We start from the raw sequence: 24,360 nt of genomic DNA, 5'->3' as shown, positions 1-24,360 counted from the left end.
GGTGTGACTTTGTGAAAGGAGACCTCTTCTCATTTCTTTCCTGTTTACTTCCTCACCAACTCTTTACAACTTTGTCAGACCTGCCATCTCATTGTTATTTTAAGGCTCTATAAAATTGCTGTTGGGCCGTTATTAAAATTGTTCACCTCATAAAGACATGCATGTGAACAATGTGTTGAGGACACCGAAATAACAGATACAGGGAGGAATATATTTGCTTCATCATTGGTAGTGAGCAGACAACATAAAAAGCTACTGCATGATAATGAGAAAAAAAAAACGAGATCAGAAAATGACACGAAACCTTACTACTACCTTGGCGTAATGTATAGATAGTGCTGGCAGCAGAGAAGTTTGTGGCTGTGATGAATTTCTCCCGATTTGAAGTGTCTGCTTCCACCCGCACTGATTTCTCCATATTGCCGTGGAAACTGCTGACCTCTCCCGTTGGAAAGGTGACATTGATGAGATGACCGTCATAATTATATCTGGTAAAGGAAACACTCAGTCAAATAACATCCTACCAATGTCTGAAATGTGGATCTTACATCATTGTGACATCCTTGTGTAGTAAAATGGTAATATTTCAGTGGATTCGAGAATATTCCTATTCTGAAAGGTGTAGTTCCCCAGCTTCACCACTGGGAGGCAGTATAATGATGCTGCTGGAACAAAGGAGCCAATGAGGTATGACCTCCAAAGGCAGTCTTACCGCAGGACACTGAGGACAGTCTGAGAATGGGTTTTCGGTGGATTTAGGATTTTTCATAGAGACACAATAAAGGAGAGGGTTTTACTGCCGATCAAACAAAATTAAGAGGCAGTGAAAAGGATTCTTTGCCCCTGACATCCGAACGGATTTTAAACCCAAAGCGCCCCTGAACAAATCCCTAAAAATGCCTATGCAAACATTTTATATAATCACACTATTCCCAGTTCCCTTTGAGGCCTTGAATCGCCAACAAAAAGAAGACAATTTCTGCAGGCCAGCGTATGGACTTGCCCCAATTACAGAAAAACATAATTTTGGAAATAATCTATTAGAAAATACATGTATATTTTATATTTTCAGACAATGTAATTTATACACACACCTTTCAAATTTCACACATTCCCAACTCTGAAAAAACTGCAGCAAAATTCTGCAGCAAAATGTTACCGTATAATGGGAGTGTAGGTGGTGAAGCACTTACAGCTTCACACAGGCAGACAGGAAAAATAATATGGCTATGATCTGAAGGGTGCTAATAGAGGATATTATCAAGCAGAATGAAATTGACATGAATAGAGAGGAAGGAGCGTGGTGGAAAACTCACTCATATACTGTTGTCCAGGCGTTCTCATTGCTCATGGTTGCCAGGAGACCCGAGTTGCCATGGTAGCTGATCTGCGCCAGGTCATGCGCCAGGGCGGAGACTTTCTTGAGGACGCCCCCGTTGCTGATCGTGAGCCAATAGACCTGACCCCCGGGAACCAGTAGCCAGAGGGGGACACCGTTGGCATCACGGCGCACATGGACCATGGTGCCGTCGCTGGTGACCACGGCGCTCACGTCGCCCTCTCCTGAGTAGGTGAAGTTATAGACGTAGTCTCCGGTGACCAGGCTGCGGGTGTGGAGGTGAGTGCCGTTGACACTGAACAGATAGAGCTCCTGGTCCACCACAGAGGTGATCTCATACATGCTGTTCTGATTGAGCTGGGGCCTGTTGGGGGACAGGGCCCTGATACGGATGTTCCCCAGGTCAGAGATGTACAGAGTCCCGTTAGGGGAAACAGCCAGGGAGGAGGGAGCCTTCAGCTTGGCATCACGGGCATATCCACCATCTCCTGTGGGAACAGGACAATGAAGAAATTAAGCACTTAACTAGCTAAGGTAGAATACATTGAGTCAAATGAGAGTCAATCATAAACAACTATTTATGTATTCATACTTTACTGAATAATAATGTGGTGTTTGACAAGTTGCAATGTCAAATAAAGTTGTTATGAATAATACATCCGGGACAATAAAGTGAGGAGTGTTGTGTGAAAGGGAAATAAACTTGCTGTTCATCCCACCACTCCACTGAGCTATTTCACACGTTAAAGCTTGTTTGTTTTGTCAAGCTAGACTGATGCAACCATAAACATTGGGCGGGTTATAATAGTTCCAAATCATTGCTTCAGAGCATGTCCATCCAGAGAGCCTCTCCACAGGCCTTTGATAGACTGCTGAATTGAGTCTGAGGCATTATGGCGTGCTCAGTAGGGGACCCACCGGAAAAGCAGTCACAGTTGGGGTCGATCTTGCAGTCACACTCAGTGGGCGCCCCGGCCACCACAGAGATCTCCCCGTTGGTGGTGACCTGCTGGATGCGGTTGATCTTCCTCTCGTCCGTCTCAGCGATGTAGAGCGTGCCCTGGTGGGACACGGTGATGGCCTTGGCTGCCTCCAGGGTGGAGTGAACAGCTGCCTTACTGACCAGGTAGTGGTCGATCCCAGGGACCTGGCAGTGGATGGGCCGGCCCGCCACGATCCTCACCTGGCTGCTCTCTGACACCTGGATCACTATGTTGTTGTCCAGGATGTACAGGGAGTTGTCCATCGGGTTGACAGCCAGGTAGGTGGGCCATTCTAGACGAACCTAGAGCAGGGAAAACACAGTTTAACAAGCATATACACTGAGTGTACAAAAAGTTAGGAACATCTTCCTATTGAGTTGCATCCCCTTTTGCCTTAAGAACTGCCTCAATTCATCGGGGCAAGGACTACATGGTGTTAAAAGTGTTCCACAGAAATGCTGGCCCATGTTGACTCTAATGCTTCCCGCAGTTGTGTCAAGTTGGCTGGATGTCCTTTGGGTGGTGGACCATTCTTGATACACATGGGAAAGTGTTGAGCTTGAAAAATCCAGCAGCGTTTCAGTTCTTGACACAATCAAACCGGTGTGCCTGGCACCAACTACCATACCCCATTCAAAGGCACTTAAATATTTTGTCTTGCCCATTCACCCTCTGAATGGCACACACACAATCCATGTCTTAATTGTCTCAAGGTTACAAATCCTTCTTTAACCTTTCTCCTCCTGTTCATCTGCACTGATTGAAGTGGATTTAACAGGTGACAACAATAAGTGATCATAGCTTTCACCTGGATTTACCTGGCCAGTATGTCATGGAAAGAGCCGGTGTTCCTAATGTGTTGTACTCTCAGTGTACTTGTCATATTGATGGATGCCACACAGTTTCTCCTGAAACATTTCCTTTCCAGTTGTCCCACTGTCTTTGATTATGCATTATATTGCAATGTTATGTAAATGTAGTAGTAAGAATAGCACATATACTGTGTAGACATTGTCTGTCTGTGTCACATTCAGAAATGTCAAGTGGGCAATTCATAATAGAGAACATTTTGTAAAAGCCTTATAATAGCATGTGACTACTGAGAAAAAAAGCTGTACGTTGTGCTCGTTCTGTACAAGTAGTAATGTCACTGTAAGGTCATTTTTGGATGTGTGCTCACACTGTGTTCCCATAAGACTCAGCTAAGGATACATTTAAAATAAAAAGCTCCATGGTACAGTTCACTAATTCTGAGTGGGATACTTAAGGGTGCTGGACAAAGTCCTAATAAAGAAAGCGTCCCATATAATCGCCCCTGTGTTTAATTGGATCATGAAAAACCATTCTTACACCACAAATAATGGGTGGTAAGTGTTCCTGCACAATAGGGGTGAATGATTCAGATTGGTGGAGGATATAATTAGTTGCCATCTCACCTTCAAGCACTCGGAGATGATCTGATGAAGGGGCTGTATGCAAGTCAATTGTCCGTGAATGAAAGGAATCTGTTCAGAAATAATTTGACACTTCTCTACACAGGTAACAAAATATACTGACAGCATAGCGTCCGCACATTGAAATTGCAGGTACGTTTTCCCACTGCAGCCATTGTTTTAAAGCACATCCTAACACATCTGTCTTGTGAGAGAAGACTGGCAGCTCAGTGTTTGAAAATAACTTCCCACAAAAAGAACACTAATTGACAATACATGAACATATTTTTCTCCTGCGTTTTAAAAAGCAAAATCAAAGCAATGAGCTCCATTAAAAAAAAAACGGTGATATGCTTGCATTTTGTTTGCCTGAAAATCTGGAATGGTGAGATCTGTCACATATATGATAATACGCTATCACTGAACTATTCCATTCTTTAAATTCACTTTATACCCACACAATGCTAATCTGCTTGCAGTGACTCAATACAACTCTCTCCTAATCTTTATAATAAAGTGCCTTATTATTCACTTGAAGGGGTCTCATTTGCTAGGGGATGGGAACCAGAATGGTATGCCTTATTGCACCGTAAAGCCTGGAGTGGTGGATTGGATGGAGTATTGGACTCTCTTTGTTTCTTAGATCTCTCCAGCCTTCTATTGTTTTCAGAATGGCTTGGGGGAGAAACATATTGCTCTGGAGAGTGAGACAATGTTTCTCTTCCAGTGTGATGCAACAATGAAATAACCTTAATTTTCCTCCTGCACAGCTTTGGTCCAAGCTGGGGACACAGTTTAAATTGATTGTCAAATGCAATAAGAATATGTTTGTGGGGCTGTGCATGCTAAGAGGCCTTAAGCCTTGCATACCCCCGAAAACATGCAAGGAGAATTCTTGAGAAAGGGAAATACCACTGCCAAACATATATGTAAACTACAGTATCAACCACAATTTCAAAATGGCCAACACACATTACTGTGATTAGAGGCCTTGGCCTGAAAGTTTGGACATTTTATTCCATCACAGTGGAACATCAGACTTTGCATGTAAGATACACGAGGAGGAGAGGGAGACAGCCAGCTCACAAATGAGCATCTTGAGGAGGAAGTTGCTTGGAATAATTTCACTGCATAATACATCAACGTAAAAGGCATTCAGAAAACCAACAAAATGAAAGCCAGGAACACAAAGCCTGAAATATGGACAGTAAAAGAAAATCTTTCATGCAAGATATTATCTGAATTGCAAACATTTAATTTAATGCTTCATCCTGCTGCTTCTCATATGACTGAGCAGTTGACAAATGTCTATGGGAATAATAGGCAGTGTCAATGACTGGCTTATTGTGATGCAAAATAGGGTATACAGTATCCTCCTATATGAAGGTTTAATTGAGACGTTATATACAGTATGCAAAGTCCCTGTAGCCTCTCTACAGCATCAGCCGCAGAAAATGCAAATGCTCTGGAGAAAACCCACACCCATAATGATGTTATATAGTTATGTATCTTTTCATGAGCACTTTGATGGGTTCATCAGCACGTGATCCAGTCCAGTGATGCGCATGGATAATCTTTCTAAAGAAGCAAATCTGTGCATAAGAGGGGAATTGCACGCTTCTTATGTGATAAGCCCTTATGGGGGCACAGCAGTTCATTTCCTGTTGCCTATTCAGAGCTGTGAGACCCACTCAGATGCGGGTCAATGTGCTGTGTTGCTGTGAAGAAGAGAGAAGGGGAGAGATATGTTGAGAGAAAGAGCAGAGCGAGAGAGAGAAAAGGGGGGAAAGAGATAGAAGGAGGACAGAGAGGAAGGGAGAGGGGTAAGAGAGAGAGTCTGTTGAGAGTGACTTTAATGCAGTGGTCCCAAAACTTTTGTGAGCCAAGATCACTGAGTCAAAATGAAGGGCTGAGATTTACCTCTCAGATAAAAATAAAAAAACATTACTTTAAAAAACATAAGCCTATGCAAAACAGTTTGCAGCAATGAGGTGTGTAGTAGGCTATATGCCCAATACATTTATCACTGCATATTGGCTATGCTTGAATTGCCTTGCCAATGTTGTTCTTCTCAGACCATTTTAAAATGATATTTCAAAACCTGAGGTATATAATCAAACTGGTAATAGATCACCACTTGTATTACTTGTGAGCATAAATATACAGTTGAAGTCAGATGTTTACATACACTTAGGTTGGAGTTATTAAAACTCGTTTTTCAACCACTCTACAAATTTCTTGTTAACAAACTATAGTTTTGGCAAGTCGGTTAGAACATCTACAATCGTGGCCAAAAGTTTTGAGAATGACACAAATATTAATTTTCACAGTCTGCTGCCTCAGTTTGTATGATGGCAATTTGCATATACTACAGAATGTTATGAAGAGGGATCAGATGAATTGCAATTAATTGCAAAGTCCCTCTTTGCCATGCAAATTAACTGAATCCCCAAAAAACATTTCCACTGCATTTCAGCCCTGCCACAAAAGGAGCAGCTGACATCATGTCAGTGATTCTCTCATTAATTAATAACCTCTTAGGGATAGTGAGACGCTAGCGTCTCAAGTGGCCAATAGCCTTGGGAAATGCATGGCACCAAATTAAAATAAAACGCGATAAAACTCAAACTTTCATTAAATCACACATACAGGGTACTCAATTAAAGCTACACTCGTTGTGAATCCAGCCAACATGTCAGATTTTTAAAATTATTTTCGGCGAAAGCATGAGAAGCTATTATCTGATAGCATGCACCCCCCCTGAACCACCTGAACGAGTTGTAAACAAAATAATTAGCGTAGCCGGCGCTACACAAAACGCTGAAATAAAATATAAAACATGCATTACCTTTGACGAACTTCTTTGTTGGCACTCCAATATGTGTCATAAACATCACAATTGGTCCTTTTTTTCGATTAATTCCGTCCATGTATACCCAAAATGTCCAGGTTTGATCCGGAAAAAAACAGCTTTCCAAAACACAACATCACTACAAAACATTTCAAAAGTTGCCTATAAACTTTGCCAAAATATTTCAAACTACTTTTGTAATACAACTTTAGGTATTTTTAAACGTTAATAATCGATCAAATTGTAGACGGGGCAAACTGTATTCGATAGAGAAAGTAAACAAAACATGCCCCTTTTTCCTTCTTGCGTAACTATCAAAAGTGTAACGTTGTTCCAGGATGTGCCTCTTCTTCATTTCACCAATGATTAACTTCAACCCAATTCCAAAGACTGGTGACATCCTGTGGAAGTCGTAAGAACTGTAAAATGGGCGCTATCTAATTTCCCTTGGCAAAGACAACTGAGGGAACTGTCAGAGGAATTTATTTTATTTTATTATGAACAGTTTTTCCTTGGGGTTTTGCCTGCTACATAAGTTCTGTTATAGTCACAGACATGAGTGAACCAGTTTTAGAAACTTCAGAGTGTTTTCTATCCACACCTACTAATCATATGCATATAATATATTCCTGGCATGAGTAGCAGGAAGTTGAAATTGTGCACGCTATTTATCCAAAAGTGGAAATGCTGCCCCCTATCTCACAGGTGTGAGTGTTGACGAGGACAAGGCTGGAGATCACTCTGTCATGCTGATTGAGTTTGAATAACAGACTGGAAGCTTCAAAAGGAGGGTGGTGCTTGGAATCATTGTTCTTCCTCTGTCAAACATGGTTACCTGCAAGGAAACACGTGTCGTCATCATTGCTTTGCACAAAAAGGGCTTCACAGACAAGGATATAGCTGCCAGTAAGATTGAACCAACCATTTATTGGATCATCAAGAACTTCAAGGAGAGCAGTTCAATTGTTGTGAAGAAGGCTTCAGGGCGCCCAAGAAAGTCCAGCAAGCGCCAGGACCGTCTCCTAAAGTTGATTCAGCTGCGGGATCGGGGCACCACCAGTACAGAGCTTGCTCAGGAATGGCAGCAGGCAGGTGTGAGTGCATCTGCACACACAGTGAGGCGAAGACTTTTGGAGGATGGCCTGGTGTCAAGAGTGGCAGCAAAGAAGCCACTTCTCCCCAGGAAAAACATCAGGGACAACTGATATTCTGCAAAAGGTACAGGGATTGAACTGCTGAGGACTGGGGTAAAGTCATTTTCTCTGATGAATCCCCTTTCCGATTGTTTGGGGCATCCGGAAAAAAGCTTGTCCGGAGAAGACAAGGTGAGCGCTACCATCAGTCCTGTGTCATGCCAACAGCAAAGCACCCTGAGACCATTCATGTGTGGGGTTGCTTCTCAGCCAAGGGAGTGGGCTCACTCACAGTTTTGCCTAAAAACACAGCCATGAATAAAGAATGGTACCAACACATCCTCCGAGAGCAACTTCTCCCAACCATCCAGGAACAGTTTAGTGATGAACATTGCCTTTTCCAGCATGATGGAGCACCTTGCCTTGCCATAAGGCAAAATTGATAACTAAGTGACTCGGGGAACAAAACATTGATATTTTGGGTCCATGGCCAGGAAACTCCCCAGACCTTAATCCCATTCAGAACTTGTGGTCAATTCTCAAGAGGCGGGTGGACAAACAAAAACCCACAAATTCTGACAAACTCCAAGCATTGATTATGCAAGAATGGGCTGCCATCAGTCAGGATGTGGCCCAGAAGTTAATTGACAGCATGCCAGGGCGGATTGCAGAGATCTTGAAAAAGAAGGGTCAACACTGCAAATATTGACTCTTTGCATCAACTTCATGTAATTGTCAATAAAAGCCTTTGACACTTATGAAACGCTTGTAATTATACTTCAGTGTTCCATAGTAACATCTGACAAAAATATTTAAAGACACTGAAGCAGCAAACTTTGTGAAAATGTATATTTGTGTCATTCTCAAAACGTTTGACCAAGACTGTACTTTGTGCATGACACAAGCAATTTTTCCAACAATTGTTTACAGACAGATTATTTCACTTATTTCACTGTATCACAATCCCAATGGGTCAGAAGTTTACATACACTAGATTGACTGTGCCTTTAAACAACTTGGAAAATTCTAGAAAATTATGTCATGGCTTTAGAAGCTTCTGATATGCTAATTGACATAATTTGAGTCAATTGGAAGTGTACCTGTGGATGTACTTCAAGGCCTACCTTCAAACTCAGTGCCTCTTTCTTGAAATAATGGGAAAATCAAAAGAAATCAGCCAAGACCTCATAAAAAAATGGTAGACCTCCACAAGTCTAGTCCATCCTTGGGAGCAATTTCCAAATGCCTGAAGGGACCACATTCATTTGTACAAACAATAGTACGCAAGTATAAACACCATGGGACCACGCAGCCGTCATACTGTTCTGTCTCCTAGAGATGAACGTACTTTGGTGCGAAAAGTGCAAATCAATCCCAGAACAACAGCAAAGAACCTTGTGAAGATGCTGGAGGAAACAGGTACAAACGTATCTATATCCACAGTAAAATGAGTCCTATATCGACATAACCTGAAGGCCACTCAGCAATTAAGAAGCCTCTGCTCCAAAACCGCCATAAAAAAGCCAGACTACGGATCGCAACTGCACATGGGACAAAGATCATACTTTTTGGAGAAATGTCCTCTGGTCTGATGAAACAAAATAGAACTGTTTGGCCGTAATGACCATCGTTATGTTGGAGGAAAAAGGGGGAGGCTTGCAAGCCGAAGAACACCATCCCAACCGTGAAGCTCTGTCAGGAGGAATGGGCCAAAATTCACCCAACTTATTGTGGGAAGCTTGTGGAAGGCTACAATTTAAAGGCAATGCTACCAAATAGTAATTGAGTGTATGTAAACTTCTGTGATGAAATAAATAAAAGCTGAAATATATCATTCTCTCTTCTATTATTCTGACATTTCTCATTCTTAAAATAAAGTGGTGATCCTAACTGACCAAAGACAGGGAATTTTTAATAGGATTAAATGTCAGAAATGATAAAAACAGAGTTTAAATGTATTTGGCTAAGGTGTATGTAAACTTCCAACTTCAACTGTAAATAACATGCCTTCTTTATTTTACTGGACTGATTGTCCTACATCTGATGTTCAGTCCCATCCTCCACCGCCGTACCGTCCCTCAGCTAAGATTTACCTAAAAGGGGACACCGTCTTCGAGCTGACGGCGAACCGAGTCACCGAGTAGGTGGAGTTCGTACTTTCAGCCTGCAATTCTGGGCATTCCCTCAAGCATCCCATTGGTTGCTCTATGAATGCCCCCGCCTCGAGCACTACATGCTTGTGACACTTTTGAATGTTGGTCAAAAGGGAAATAAAAGTATAATCTGAGCTATTTCGTCCCCGCCTACCGGAGTCCTCCTTGCCAGTTAGCGGGAGTGGCACTGGCAGACAGTGTCATTCGCTTCTGCCTGCTGAACACCTGCCCTCACCGTCGTTAACAGAACTGTGGGAAAACAGTGCAAGGCTTTATCATTGTTTCTTTTATAGAAATGTTTTCCGATCGATTAGGAATGCCCTGGAGATCGACCACTAGTCTCTTTGGTGACCACTGCTGTAGGGCATATCTATGCAGCCCTCTCTGAAGGTTAGACAGCCTCAGCATTTGTACAACTTTTGGTGAGAACTTAATAAAGATCAGTGTGTGAATTACAGGGGAGCCAGGGGGGTGCTCAGCTTCCCTGAATTAGACTTTGGGGGGAGTCTCTAAATAATGCTAATTTAATCATTCTCCTATTTGTTTAAAATGCAGTGGTAAATATGTTTTACAGTGGTAAATATTAAAATAAAGCTTCCAAATGAAACAAACATCTCTGTCATGGTTTAAACAATGTATTTATATGTGGTAGTGCTGTCCACTCCAGGCAGGTCACCTGTGTTACAAGTCAGTATTCAACGTCCATCCATGTCTGAGGACATTGGGAGATGACGTGGAAACGGACCACTAGGGGGAACAGTGAGCGTTGTTACCTTCCAAGTAGGTTTCGGTTTTTGCTACGGCGTTGTGGATGGGCGTAAGCATCTGCCTCTGGTTCCAAAGGCTGCATGTTCGAATCCATATTTATGTTTTAAGCCTATCCCAAACCTTAACCATTCGGAGTTAATGCCTAACCTTAAGAATTTGGAGTTAATGCCTAAACTTAACCCTAACCTTAAAAATGTGGAATTAATGCATAAACTTAATGCTTCGAAGATTTGGAACAACTTCTAAGTTTGACGTTTGAGAAACATGGATGAATGTCTAATTATGACGTGAGTGTGAGAGCTGGTTGGTCCACTCAGTAATGCCTAATTTTGGCCTCAGCTGAGCTCCTTTACACATAGAATTTAATTTGTACTTCCTCATTTTTGCCATTTGTTTGCCATGCATCCTTGATAAAAAAAATAGCCTTCATTCCAATGCATTAGATGTATTTGTTGATTTATCATTGTTTGCTTTTGTCAGTCAGCTGTTTAGAGCGCTCATTGCTTTGTTTTCCAGGTGCGCGCGGGTACTGGTGTTCTCCGCGCCATCCGTGGCCAGAAGTAGTAGACCATTTATGTAGCTTTATTATTTTCTATCAATGTTTATTTTCTTTCCTGGATCAGCTGATGATGGTCGACAATTTCACGAGACATCTAGCCTACAGCTAAACACCAATGCGCATCCAATCCATCCAACAAGAACACTTTTTGGTGTTTTGTTACAGATGTCTATTTCGATTCTTCAAATGGTGCGAGTGTACAGTGCATTCAGAAAGTATTCAGACCCCTTGACTTTTCCCACATTTTCTTACATTACAGCCTTATTGTAAAATGTATTAAATCATTTTTTTCCTTTATCAATCTACACACAATACCCCGTTTCTCCCATTCTTCTCTGCAGATCCTCTCAAGTTCTGTCAGGTTGGATGGGGAGTATCACTGCACAGCTATTTTACGGTCTCTCCAGAGATGTTTGATCGGGTTCAAGTCCAGGCTCTGGCTGAAGCACCCAAGGACATTCAGAGACTTGTCACAAAGTCACTCCCGCGTTGTTTTGGCTGTGTGCTTAGGGTCGTTGTCCTGTTGGAAGGTGAACCATCACCCCAGTCTGAGGTCCTGAGTGCTCTGGAGCAGGTTTTCATCAAGGATATCTCTGTACTTTGCTCTGTTCATCTTTCCCTCGATCCTGACTTTTCTTCCAGTCCCTGCCGCTGAAAAACAATTCCCACATCATGATGCTTCCACCACCATGCTTCACCGTAGGGATGGTTCCAGATTTCCTCCAGACGTGACGCTTGGCATTCAGGCCAAATAGTTCAATCTTGGTTTCATCAGACCAGAGAATCTTGTTTCTCATGGTCTGAGAGTCCTTTAAGTGCCTTTTGGAAAACTCCAAGCAGACTGTGATGTGCCTTTTACTGAGGAGTGGCTTCCGTCTGGGCACTTTACCATAAAGGCCTGATTGGTGAAGTGCTGCAGAGATGGTTGTCCTTCTGGAAGGTGGTTGTCCCATCTCCACAGAGGCACTCTGGAACTCTGTCTGAATGACCATATCGGTTCTTGGTCACCTCCCTGACCAAGGCCCTTCTCCTCCAATTAAATTGTTTATTTAACCTTTATTTAACTAGGCAAGTCAGTTAAGAACAAGTTCTTATTTACAATGACTGCCGACCCCGGCCAAACCCCAACGACGCTGGGCACCGCCCTATGGGACTCCCAATCACGACCAGTTGTGATACAGCCTGGAATCGAACCAGAGTCTGTAGTAACGCCTCTAGCACTGAGATTAGTGCCTTAGACCGCTGCGCCACTTGGGAGCCAGATTGCTCAGCTTGGCTGGGTGGTCAGCTCTAGGAAGAGTCTTGGTGGTTCCAAACTTCTCCCATTTAAAATTATGATGGATGCCAATGTGTGCTTGGGGACCATCAATGCTGCAGAAAGTGTTGGTACCCTTCCCCAGATCTGTGCATCGATGCAATCCTGTCTCGGAGCTCTACAGAGTATTCTTTCGACCTCATGGCTTGGTTTCTGCTCTGACATCCACTGTCAACTGTGGGACCTTATATAGACAGGCGTGTGCTTTTCCAAATCATGTCCAATCAATTGAATTCACCACAGGTGGACTACAATCAAGTTGTAAAAACAGCTCAAGGATGATCAATGGAAACAGGATGCACCTGGGCTCAATTTCGAGTCTCATAGCAAAGGGTCTGAATACTTATGCAAATAAGGTATTTCTGTTTTTTATTTTTAAGATATTTGCAAACATTTCTAAAAACCTCTTTTCGCTTTGTCCTTATGGGGTATCGTGTGTAGATTTATTAGGATTTTAAAAAATTTAATCCATTAATGTAACAAAATGTGGAAAAAGTCAAGGGGTCTGAATATTTCCTGAATGTACTGTACATGCAGTTTGGATGCTGGAATTATTTTGGAGTGGACAAACATGCAGAGGAAGCCTACTTTTTTAAGTGATTTGTTTGACAATCAGATTAAAATATCATGACTGGTTGTGTTCATGCCACATTAAAAGGTAATGAATTTTGACCTTTATTATAGGCCCGCTAAAAATATTCCGTGCACACGCCGACCCCTTGAATGTCATGGTGTAGCCTAATTTGCACTCTGATAAAGATGGTTTCCTATGGCAAGGTCTGAGGGCTGAGAATAATTGCTCTCTGAGTCAGGGTGCATCCCATGCCCTATCTGGGCCTCAGTTGCTCATGAGAGCAGGGACAGGAGCAAGAATAAAACTCTCCATTGAGAGGGAGCATTCAGCCGCTAAGGCCAGTTAATCATGGCGGGAACGTCTCAAAGGAAATTTCATTCTCGATATCAGGCCTCTCCATTTTTATAGGTCAGATAGATAAAAGATCTGTCTTTACTTGTTTATTTTTTTTCTCTTGGACATTATTGTCTAATTGCTCATCGCTAATATCAGTTTTATTGCTTTGCTACATTACTTATTGATGACTTAACTGTGCTACTTATATATGACTGTGTATAGATTAAAAGGGAATCGTTGCATGATAAGATCCTTGGAACCAGAAGATGATATCAATCATAGATAAGGGGTAAATAATTGCTTTTGAAATACTTTTCTGTCCGTTCAGTCTGCCAGTACTGCCCTATGTAAATGCAAGGCTTGGGATACCATACATTCCTAGCTCACTGTGTGTGTGAGTGTGTGTGAGTGTGAGTGTGAGTGTGAGTGTGAGTGTGTGTGTGTGAGTGTGTGTGTGTGTGTGTGTGTGTGTGTGTGTGCCATCTAGTCATCTTACCTGTGAAATATCCATGCGGGCGTCACAACTTAATGGCTGAGTGGAAGTCAGGCTATTGGAACCAATGACAGTTGATATCATTCCTTTTCCATTGATCTTGCGAATCATGGTTCCATCAACAAAGTAGACTAATCCTTGCTTGTCCACTGCAATCCCTGTTGAAGGGGAAGGAGAGACAATGCATTAGCGCACAGCTCAGTATCAAAGAAACAGCAGTAACACTTTGTTGTCATAGATGTGATTATTCTGACAATATTATAAGCTTGACATTACATGTGATGACACTTTATGACAACATTCACCAGACTTTGACATTATGGAAGAGACCAGTCTTGTGATAAAGGCTGTTTATAACAATCAAATAGGCATATTATTACTGAACTACCTTCAAAGGGAGAGAATGAAATGCTGTATGTCATCTTTATACACCCATTCATTCCTTATTGACAATATGCCTATACTGTAGCCTACAGTAGACAACAGTGAGTCTGAATCATGTTTGTTCAAAAAGAGTGAATTATGAACTAAAATCCTTCAAAGAGCAGCGGGACCAAGATGGTATTGAAACAGAGCTCCCATTAAGGAGTAACAGATTGCAACAGCAGTCTATTCGCTCTCTCATCACATTGTTATGGTGAACAGCCTGGCTCCATGGTGGAGTGAGTGACTACTTTTATCCCTGTCATCAGTCCCCTTTCCCCACAGAGATGTGTGCTGCATGATAATAATAGCCAATTAATTTAATCAAGTGTCTGGGTATTATTTGATGAGATTTGCAATGCAAGTTGGGAGTCTTTAGAGCTCACAAAGCAATGCAGATTCCAGATCACATGCTGCTGGCTGCCGCATTCCTCCAACACTCTCCAATCCCAATGAATGAGGCAGCTTTAATCGTCTTAGAGGAGCTTACATCCTTAAAACCAATTCTGAAATTTAAGTTTGAAAAGGTTCAAGGCAACAATTTGGCTAGTTGCAGCATGCATTGAGCAGCATCCTCTGTAATTGTGTTAATTGAAAAATATGACAAAATAGTCAACACAACAGAGTTGTGTCCCTTCTCTGCAAAAAAATATGTGGTCAAAGTAAAATGTTAATAAAAAAGTATACTCTTTTGAGGTTTCAAAGGGTGTTACAAATTTAACGTTTTTAACACACTGACCATTGAAACAAATTTCTATACGTTTGGTAAAAGACCAAAGCCATATTATGGCAAGAACAGCTCAAATAAGTAAAGAGAAAAGACAGTCCATCATTACTTTAAGGCATGAAGGTCAGTCAATCCAGAAAGTTTCTTCAAGTGCAGTCGCAAATACCATCAGACACTATGATGAAACTGGCTCTCATGAGGACTGCCACAGGAAATGAAGACCCAGAGTTACCTCTGCTGCAGAGGATAAGTTCATTAGAGTTACTAGCCTCAGAAATTGCAGCCCAAATAAATGCTTCACAGAGTTCAAGTAACAGACACATCTCAACATCAACTGTTCAGAGAAGACTGCTTGAATCAGGCCTTCATGGTCGAATTGCTGCAAAGAAACCACTACTAAAGGAAACCAATAATAAGAAGAGACTTGCTTGGGCCAAGAAACATGAGCAATGGACATTAGACCGGTGTAAATCTGTACTTTGGTCTGATGAGTCCAAATTTGAGATTTTTGGTTCCAACTGCCGTGTCTTTGTGAAACACAGAGTAGGACAACGGATGATCTCCACATGTGTGGTTCCCACCGTGAAGCATGGAGGAGGAGGTGTGATGGTGCTTTGCTGGTGAAACTGTCTGTGATTTATTTATGATTCAAGACACACTTTACCAGCATGGCTACCAAAGCATTCTGCAGCAATACGCCATCCCATCTGGTTTGAGCTTAGTGGGACTATCATTTGCTTTTCAACAGGACAACGAACCCAACACACCTCCACGCTGTGTAAGGGCTATTTGATCAAGAAGGAGTGATGGAGTGCTGCATCAGATGACCTGGCCCCCCCATTAAAAAAAAAAAAACGTTATTTAACGAGGCAAGTCAGTTAAGAACAAATTCTTATTTACAATGACGGCCTACCCCGGCCAAAACAATCACCCGACCTCAACCCAATTGAGATGATTTGGGATGAGTTGGACCACCGAGTGACAGAAAAGCAGCCAACAAGTGCTCAGCACATGTACGAACTCCTTCAAGACTGTTGGAAAAACACTCCTCATGAAGCTGGTTGAGAGAATGTTGTGAGTGTGCAAAGCGGTCATTGAGGCAAAGGGTGGCTACTTTTAATAATATAACACATATTTTGATTAACATTTTTTTGGTTACTCCATGATTCCATGTGTTATTTCATAGGTTTAATTAGAAAAAGCCTTGAGTAAGTAGGTGTCTCCACACTTTTGACTGGTACTGCATGTGTAGGTTTTCAACTAAGACCGTCGAAGTAGGCTTGGGAGCTGAAATGAATAGCTATGACATACAACAGCCAAATACCTAGTCAGTTGTACAACTGAATGCATTCAACTGAAATGTGTCTTACACATTTAACCCAACTTCTCTAAATCAGAGAGGTGCAGGGAGCTGCGGTAATTGACATCTACATCTGTGGTGTCCAGGGAACAGTGGGTTAACTGCATTGCTTGGGGGTAGAATAACAGATTTTTCCTTGTCACCTCAGGGATTTGATCCACCGACCTTTCAGTTGCTGGCCCAATGCTCTAACCACTAGGATACCTGCCACCCCTACAATGGTTGTGCATTTCATGTCTATCAGGAATACACAATTATGAGGTACAGCACAGTAAATGGATTGCCTTGGCATGGAGAGCCTATAGAATGGACTTCTTTACTATGTTCGTGTGAACAACCTGACAAAACAATTCTGCCATCAATCCTTGTACCACTCAAGGTCAGGTTGAGATATCCGGTTTGAGTCAGGCACTTAGTAAGCCTGGTGGATAGAACGACACATTCTTACCTGGTCATATCAGGGATTCAATCCAGCAACATTTCGGTTACTGGACCAACAGTCTAACCACTAGGCTACCTGCCCCCCCTACCACCCAAGGTCAGGTTGAGATATCCTGTTTGAGTCAGGCACTTAGTAAGCCTGGTGGGCCGAAGGGCATTATGTTGGCTGCTTCTCTGGGACTGGGACTAGCCTTGAACCTATTGGTTTTGTGTCCAGGTCCACACAGTGTTTACATCAGGGCTGGCCAGCCAACTCCTCCAGGGGCGCTGTCTGTCTGCTGCCAGTTATCTCTCATTTAGACTCCGGTCAGGGCCTGAGAAGCCAGGTGAGTGGACTCACTCCTCTGACCAATCAATGATGAAACCAACAAATTAAAAGTAATTTCTTTCAACAGTGAAATAAGATGAAACTGAAATCCTACAGATGCTGTGTGTGTTTAGGCTTTCCTGGAAAATGTTAACAATCTATTTCAGCAGTCTGAACAAACTCCACAGTTGACAACATTATATCCTCAAATTTAAGGGCTCATTCTGTTTAAGACACAGAGATACTGCAGAGGATATTTTGAACTGATTGCCAGACATGTTTCCATGAATAATAGAACTCTAAATGCATAATTTAAGAATCCATATATTTCAACCGAAATACTCATGTTCGAACAACATTAGCTTCAATACTGCTTGTATAGAGACATACTGTACCTCATCATTGAGCTTAATTGCATGACATATCACCCTCATCATCTAGTTAATTATGCATGACGTGGTCCCGTCATACCCTTCATAGTGTACCAAATAACAGGTTGTCACTAGTTAACACAGCCACAAAGTCAAAATTATGGCTAAACCCTGCCCATTTCAACAATTTCACTTCTTAACATTGGATTTTAAACCTAACCTTAACCACATTGGTAACCTTATGCCTAACCACAACCTTAAATGAATACCCAAAATATAATCTGACTTTAAGGCTGTGTCATCTAGCAGAAACCCAAATAACAGAGAGCGTACCGAAATAGAGAGCAGAGCAGAAACCCCCATGGTACATTTGAACTCATCTTAGTTTTATCTAATTAAAATTCCAAAATACAAAACAGCTTAATGTAAATGCAAGTATCTGTGACCTTGGGGGTGAAGCTGTTAATACGCTGGGAAACATGTTTACTTCAAATAGAATTTTATTTGTCACATGCGCTGAATACAACGGGTGTAGTCTTTATTGTGAAATGCTTACTTACGAGCTCTTCCCAACTATGCAGAGTTTTAAAATGAAAAATAGTAACACGAGTAACACAAAATACACAAGAATGGAGCTATATACATGGAGTACCAGATCAATGTGCAGGGGTACAAGGTAGTTAAGGTAGATATTTACATAAAGGCAGGGTAAAGTGAATAAGCATCAGGATAGATAATAATACGAGTAGAATACAAAAGAGAGTAGCAGCAGCATATGAGGAGTGTAAAAGTGTGTGTGTATGTGTGCGTGAGTGTATGTGTGTTCGTTTGTATGTAATGCATGAGAATGTGTGTGGGTATTGTGTGAGAGTCTCAGTGTAGTGTGAGTGTGTATGTACAGTGCCATCAGAAAGTATTCACAACCCTTGAATTTTTCCACATTTTGTTGTGTTACAGTCTGAATTTAAGATTTTGTGTCACTGGCCTACACACAATACCACATAATGTCAAAGTGGAATTACGTTTTTTTTCCCCGAAATCTTTACAAATGAATTAAAAATGAAATGCTGAATTGTCTTGAGTCAATAAGTATTCAACCCCTTTGTTATGACATGCCTAAATAAGTTCAGGAGAGGAAGGAAACTGCACAGGGATTTCACCATGAGGCCAACGGTGACTTTAAAACAGTTACAGAGTTTAATGGTTGTGATAGGAGAAAACAACATTGTAGTTACTCCACAGTACTAACCTAATTGACAGAGTCAAAAGAAGGAAGCCTGTACAGAATACAAATACTACCAGAACATGCACCCTGTTGGTAACAAGGCACTAAAGTAATACTGCAGAAAATTTGGAAAGATTTGTCCTAAATACAAGTGTTTAGGGCAAATCTAATATAATCACTGAGTACCACTCTCCAAATGTTCAAGCATAGTGGTGGCTGCATCATGCTATGTGCATGCTTGTAATCATTAAGGACTGGGGAGTTTTTCAGGATAGAAAATAAACATAATGGAGCTAAGCACAGGCAAAATCCTAGAGGAAAACCTGGTTCAGTCTGCTTTACACCAGACACTGGGAAATTAATTCACCTTTCAGCAGGACAATAATCTAAAACAAATCTATACTGGAGTTGCTTACCAAGACAGTGAATGTTCCTGAGTGACCAAGTTACAGTTCTGACATAAATCTACGGCAATACCTGGAAATGGGTGTCTAGCAATGATCAACAAACAATTTGAAAGAGTTTGAAGAATTTTGAAAATAATAATGGGCAAATGCTGCACAATCCAGGTGTGGAAAGCTCTTAGAGACGTACCCAGAAAGACTTAAAAGCGCTTCTACAAAGTATTGACCCAGGGGTGTGAAAACTTAATTTTCAATACATTAGTAAACATGTACAAACACATGTTTCATTTTGTCATTATGGGGTATTGTGTGGAGATGGGTGAGTAAAAATATATATTTAATTAATTTTGAATTCAGGCTGTAACACAACACAATGTGGAGTAAGTCAAGGGGTATGAATAATTTCAGAAGGCACTATTTAGCCTTGTGAGTGTGCATAGAGTCAGTGCAAGATAGGGTAAGTGCAGATAGATTTTGGTAACCATTTAATGAACTATTTAGGAGTCTTATGGCTATTTGGCAGTCTTATTGCTTGGGGGCAGAAGCTGTCTCGGAGCCTGTCGGTCCGAGGACTGATGCTCGCTTACTGTTTGCCGGATGGTAGCAGAATGAACAGTCTATGGCTTTGATGGCTGGAGACTTTGGCAATTTTTCAGGCCTTCCTCTGACACCGCCTGATATAAAGTTCCTGGATGGCAGGGAGCTCGGCCCCAGTGATGTTCTGTAGTGCTTTGTGGTCGAGGGTGCTGCATTTGCCATACCAAGTGGTGATGCAGCCAGTCAAGATGCTCTCAGTGGTGCAGCTGTATAACTTTTTGAGGCCATGTTGACTACAGCTCCATCGATGTGGATGTGGGCATGCTCTCCCTTCTTTCTCCTGTAGTCCACGATCAGCTTCTTGGTCTTACTGATGTTGAGGGAGAGATTGTTGTCCTGGAACCACACTGCCAAGTCTCTGACCTCCTCCCTGTAGACTCTCTCATCGCCATCAGTGATCGTCAGTAAACTTGATGATGTTGGAGTTGTGCATGGCCAAGCAGTCGTGGGTGAACAGAGAGTACAGGTGTCGTGGAAATTCATACTGAGACTTTGTCATTTTTTCAAACAATCATCTTTATTTAATGTTGATTAATTATTGTAATAATGAGACTAGTCAACCCCACAGTCTTGACTGGTGGGCAGAGTAGCCTAACCTTTACACAAATGCAGAGTTCTTTATATAGCTGACACTAAGAATGCTCAGTCATGGTTGGTTCCACCCCTCCCATGCAGAATATCAGAATAGGGTTATCTGCACGGGGTTGTTGTCTTAACACCACCCTGGCTTAGGTTCACCGTTATAAGGATTATTTTGAGACAATGAGGGATTGTTCTACTCCTAAGCTATCTCTAGTAAAATACATTCTTGTCAATGTAATGCAGTCTTTAACTCATTTGTCAGCTCATTCCATCTCTAGTGACCATACGCCCAGATTAGCTGCAGGGAACTAGAGTGTAGACCATAAAAACACAGACACTAGTAGGACAGAAATGTCTTACTATTAGTTAAATATTAATTGTTAACCATTAATATCATATAGATCAGGTAAAGATGTAATTTTTCTATCACACAGGAGTTGACTAAGCACACATGCTTGAGGGGCCCCCGTGTTGAGGGTGAGCGTGGTGGAAGTGGTTGGCTACCCTCACATGTTGGATATGAGGATTAGTTCCAGTTTTAGAGGCAGGAATACTAGAAATGCTGGGTTGGAGCAAATCTAACCACTTCCTTTGATTTGTGTGATGCTGTTGATGGAAGTATTGACCACTACTACCTCAGGTCTTCTCCAGTTTCCACATATTGAGAGCAACTTTAGGATAACAGTAGGGGGAGAATTTTACTGTGTCTAATATTTAAAAGCTCTCTTATACTCCAGGTATATTGTTTGTGGTAGTTGCATTGCTGTAGTGTTCGCACAATATTTTTTTACATAGTCATAGTGAAATATATTCAAAGCATAATTTTAAATGCAGATATACGTTTTCTATGGTAGAAAATATATATGGAACACTGACACTGTTACCTGATACCTATGCATATGAGAGGTCTAAAAGTAGGGCTAAATAGATTAATCATCCAGATATGATTAAGCCTTCTGTAAATTAATCATGTCTAGGTTACCTCATTGAATCCTTGACCCCCAAACATCGGCCTGGTGAGTTAAATCCACTGCTGAACGAGAGAGACCAAATAATTTATGGCACAGACAAAAAGAATGCTACTTCAGATGCCAGGAGTCCAAAGCTATTACCCTGGGTATCATGTAACATTTCACAGCACAAGCTTAGGTGGATGCCCTGGGGAAAAGGTGGGAAATAAAATGATGAATTGACCAGTCACCAGGTCTGACCCAGCGTTAATACCTCGGCCAATGTATTTAATAAAATAAAGAAGGTAAAACATTAATTTTGTGGAGAAGCTCTTGACCCTGATCTATCTCTGGTCCCTGCTGCTGGGGCAAAACGCAACATATCCAGGGCAGCCTAGCCTGGCCAGTGTTGGTTGGAGGAAGCTGCAATGTGTCTGCCTGGGATGCCTGGATGACTGGGTGCCTGGTGCCGCTCCCTGGCTTCCACAGCCAGTTGCTCCACATCAGAGAGACTGATATGTGGGTCCTGCCTGAGCGTACGTGTGTTCACAGATGACTGCTCCTGCCACTTTCATGCATGCTTCCTCATTAAAACAGCACTGGCAGCCTCCATGCCGTCTCGCACTGATAACGTGGAGTGTACACGTCCTATGCAATGATTGTATGGACAGCTCTTGTTCTCCCTGGAGAGGGCTTTCGTGTGTGGCAGCTTGATTCCTGCACCACACGGGAGGTCGATAATTGGACATATATGTTTGAGTTGAGAACTGCCACAAACGTGGTGGAAAATGCTTATGAATTTCTTTGAAACGCTGCCACATTGAAACTAAACCATGGGATCTGTGTATCTGGTATAGCTAACGCCCACCTTTGTTATTGAAAAATATTGAGATCCAGTGTGGGCTTTCAAAGGGTTTGGCATTCTTTTTGGGTGAATAAGGCTGGGGGCTAAAGTGACTGGAGTTCTGAGACTGGGAAGGGAGGTACAGTATATCACCTGAAACACTACTACTACCACTACTGCTATTGTACAATGGAATACAAGGAGGGAGTATTATTGATACCAATTTGTTTACAGTACATTGTGGCCCACTTGAGGCAACGTGTTGCCAGATACTCTACAGAACCTAGTGGTTGACCTACTTCTGGGAGACCTTTTTATGGATAATCAAGAAGAAAAACACTTCTACATCTATTTCATGGCCAAGCACTCTCTCCAGCTTGAAAATACTTAATCAATGCGCAATGTGTTGCATTTATTTTTTGTTTGTAATCGGTTCGTCACCATATTTCCAGTCAATATGAATCCACTGAAAGTGAAGTAAATCCAATGTTTGTTTAACCACATCATAGCTGCTGCTTGAAAGCTGCTGCTACTGTTAGAATCAGATACATTTCTAGCAGACACTACAGACCCTCTACACTGCATCTAAATGACATTGCATTAAGTAAACAAACAAGTAAACCAGGGATTTCAACAATTATCTTTAACACAGTGAAATCCTCCTGTAACAGTCAGTGAAATGCATTTATATCCGATATACAGTACATCTCTGGATATGATGGTATTGAGTACTTTGTTGTCTGCTACACTATTTTTGTGGTAAGAATTTAGAGTGAGAAAACAACAACTCTCAGATTTCCTTGGGGTGAGGACCATCGACTGCTTTAAGGTCAAGAGTGTATTGATTGAAAATATATTTTAGAAGTGTGCAACTTAATTTTTGGGGGGCAAAACTTTCTAAAAGCTCATTTCTTTCTGAGTAGACTATTATGAAGCATGTGGACCTGGTGTCAGGTTATCAGACATTTGAATCAGTCTGCCAATGACCTTATCTTTCTTTAAAAGCATTTGTTCATCCTTAAGAGCCCTAGTCACTCAGTATACAATTGTTGGAAAAATCCACTTATTCTGCCCTCTTCTTGCTAAGATGCATCAAGCAACAGGATATCACTGGCAGTGGCGTACTGCAGTTTCTTGCCATAACCCCCCCCCCCCCCCCACCAGCAAGGTCTGAGCAATTCCACACATTTCACCATGGGGCAAATAGAAAAATGTGCAGTTTTCTAGCTAATATCATGCCTTTCTACACATTTTGCCATGATGTTGAGAACTTTTGTTTCTGTTTTAAGGCTCATTTCATGCAATGCTACACATACTGCCAAAGGGCAGGGAGAAACATGTGTATTTTATAGTTAATCTCATGCCATTCTACACATTTTGTAGAGGCTGAGAGAATTTAGCATTTTTAAAGATAATTTCCTGCCTGTGGGCCTCCCTGCCTTGCAGGGGTGTGTGTTACGCCAGGGATCATTGGATATGCATTATCTAATGGATAGACTTGAACTCGGTTTAAGAAGTAGCCAGTCTACATTACTGCTTATCCATGTTTAAGTTCCAACCACGACAGTCAGACGCTACCTCATCCTTGTTCAGTCTATTGGTTTCCTGTCTGTTGGCTTACACTTTAATATGTTCTACCAATCAACACCCTCAGAACTTTACAGTTCCCTGGTTATATAACAACGGAATGAATATGTGTTCCCATGTTTACAATGACAACTACCACGTTTACAATAACATCTCCTAACCTGTTGCTATTCATGGCATATCAGATGTTCTCTTGGTTAGAAGAGCTTTTTCAAATCAAATCAAATTGCACCAAATACAACAGGGAAATGCTTACTTAACCAACATGCAGTTTTAAGAAAAATAAGTGTTAAGTAAAAAATACACATAAAAATAATTAAAGAGCAGTAGTAAAATAACAGTAGCGAGGCTATATTATTATTTAAATAATTTGTATTTAACCTTTATTCATATAGACAAGTCAGTTAAGAACAAATTCTTATTTACAATGATGGCCTACACCTGCCAAACCCGGACGACGCTGGGCCAACTGGATTTGAGTGGCGCCTCTAGCACTGAGATGCAGTGCCTTAGACCGCTGCGCCACTCAGGAGCCAGTACAGAGTCAATGTGCGGGGACACAGGTTGGTCGAGGTATTTGAGGTAATATGTACAGGGTAGGTAGA

At 41.7% G+C, this 24,360-nt stretch overlaps 1 protein-coding gene across 1 annotated transcript in view; it reads right to left on the bottom strand.

Moving 5' to 3' along the window:
• Positions 1 to 24,360, bottom strand: part of LOC139422968 (teneurin-1-like) — a 226,980-nt gene that overhangs the window by 9,549 nt on the left and 193,071 nt on the right. Inside the window, exons 23-26 of the mRNA XM_071174499.1 lie at positions 13,941 to 14,095; positions 2,258 to 2,624; positions 1,317 to 1,827; positions 316 to 488 (exon numbers count right to left, since the gene is read on the bottom strand). Coding sequence (XP_071030600.1) covers positions 316 to 488; positions 1,317 to 1,827; positions 2,258 to 2,624; positions 13,941 to 14,095 — 1,206 coding nt within the window. The remainder of the gene's footprint in view (positions 1 to 315; positions 489 to 1,316; positions 1,828 to 2,257; positions 2,625 to 13,940; positions 14,096 to 24,360) is intronic.

This window comes from Oncorhynchus clarkii, chromosome 12 (genome assembly GCF_045791955.1).
Source record: "Oncorhynchus clarkii lewisi isolate Uvic-CL-2024 chromosome 12, UVic_Ocla_1.0, whole genome shotgun sequence".
NCBI lineage: Eukaryota > Metazoa > Chordata > Actinopteri > Salmoniformes > Salmonidae > Oncorhynchus > Oncorhynchus clarkii.
The sequence above is the reverse complement of the archived record's forward strand: the minus strand, read 5'-3'. Positions and strand labels throughout refer to the sequence as shown.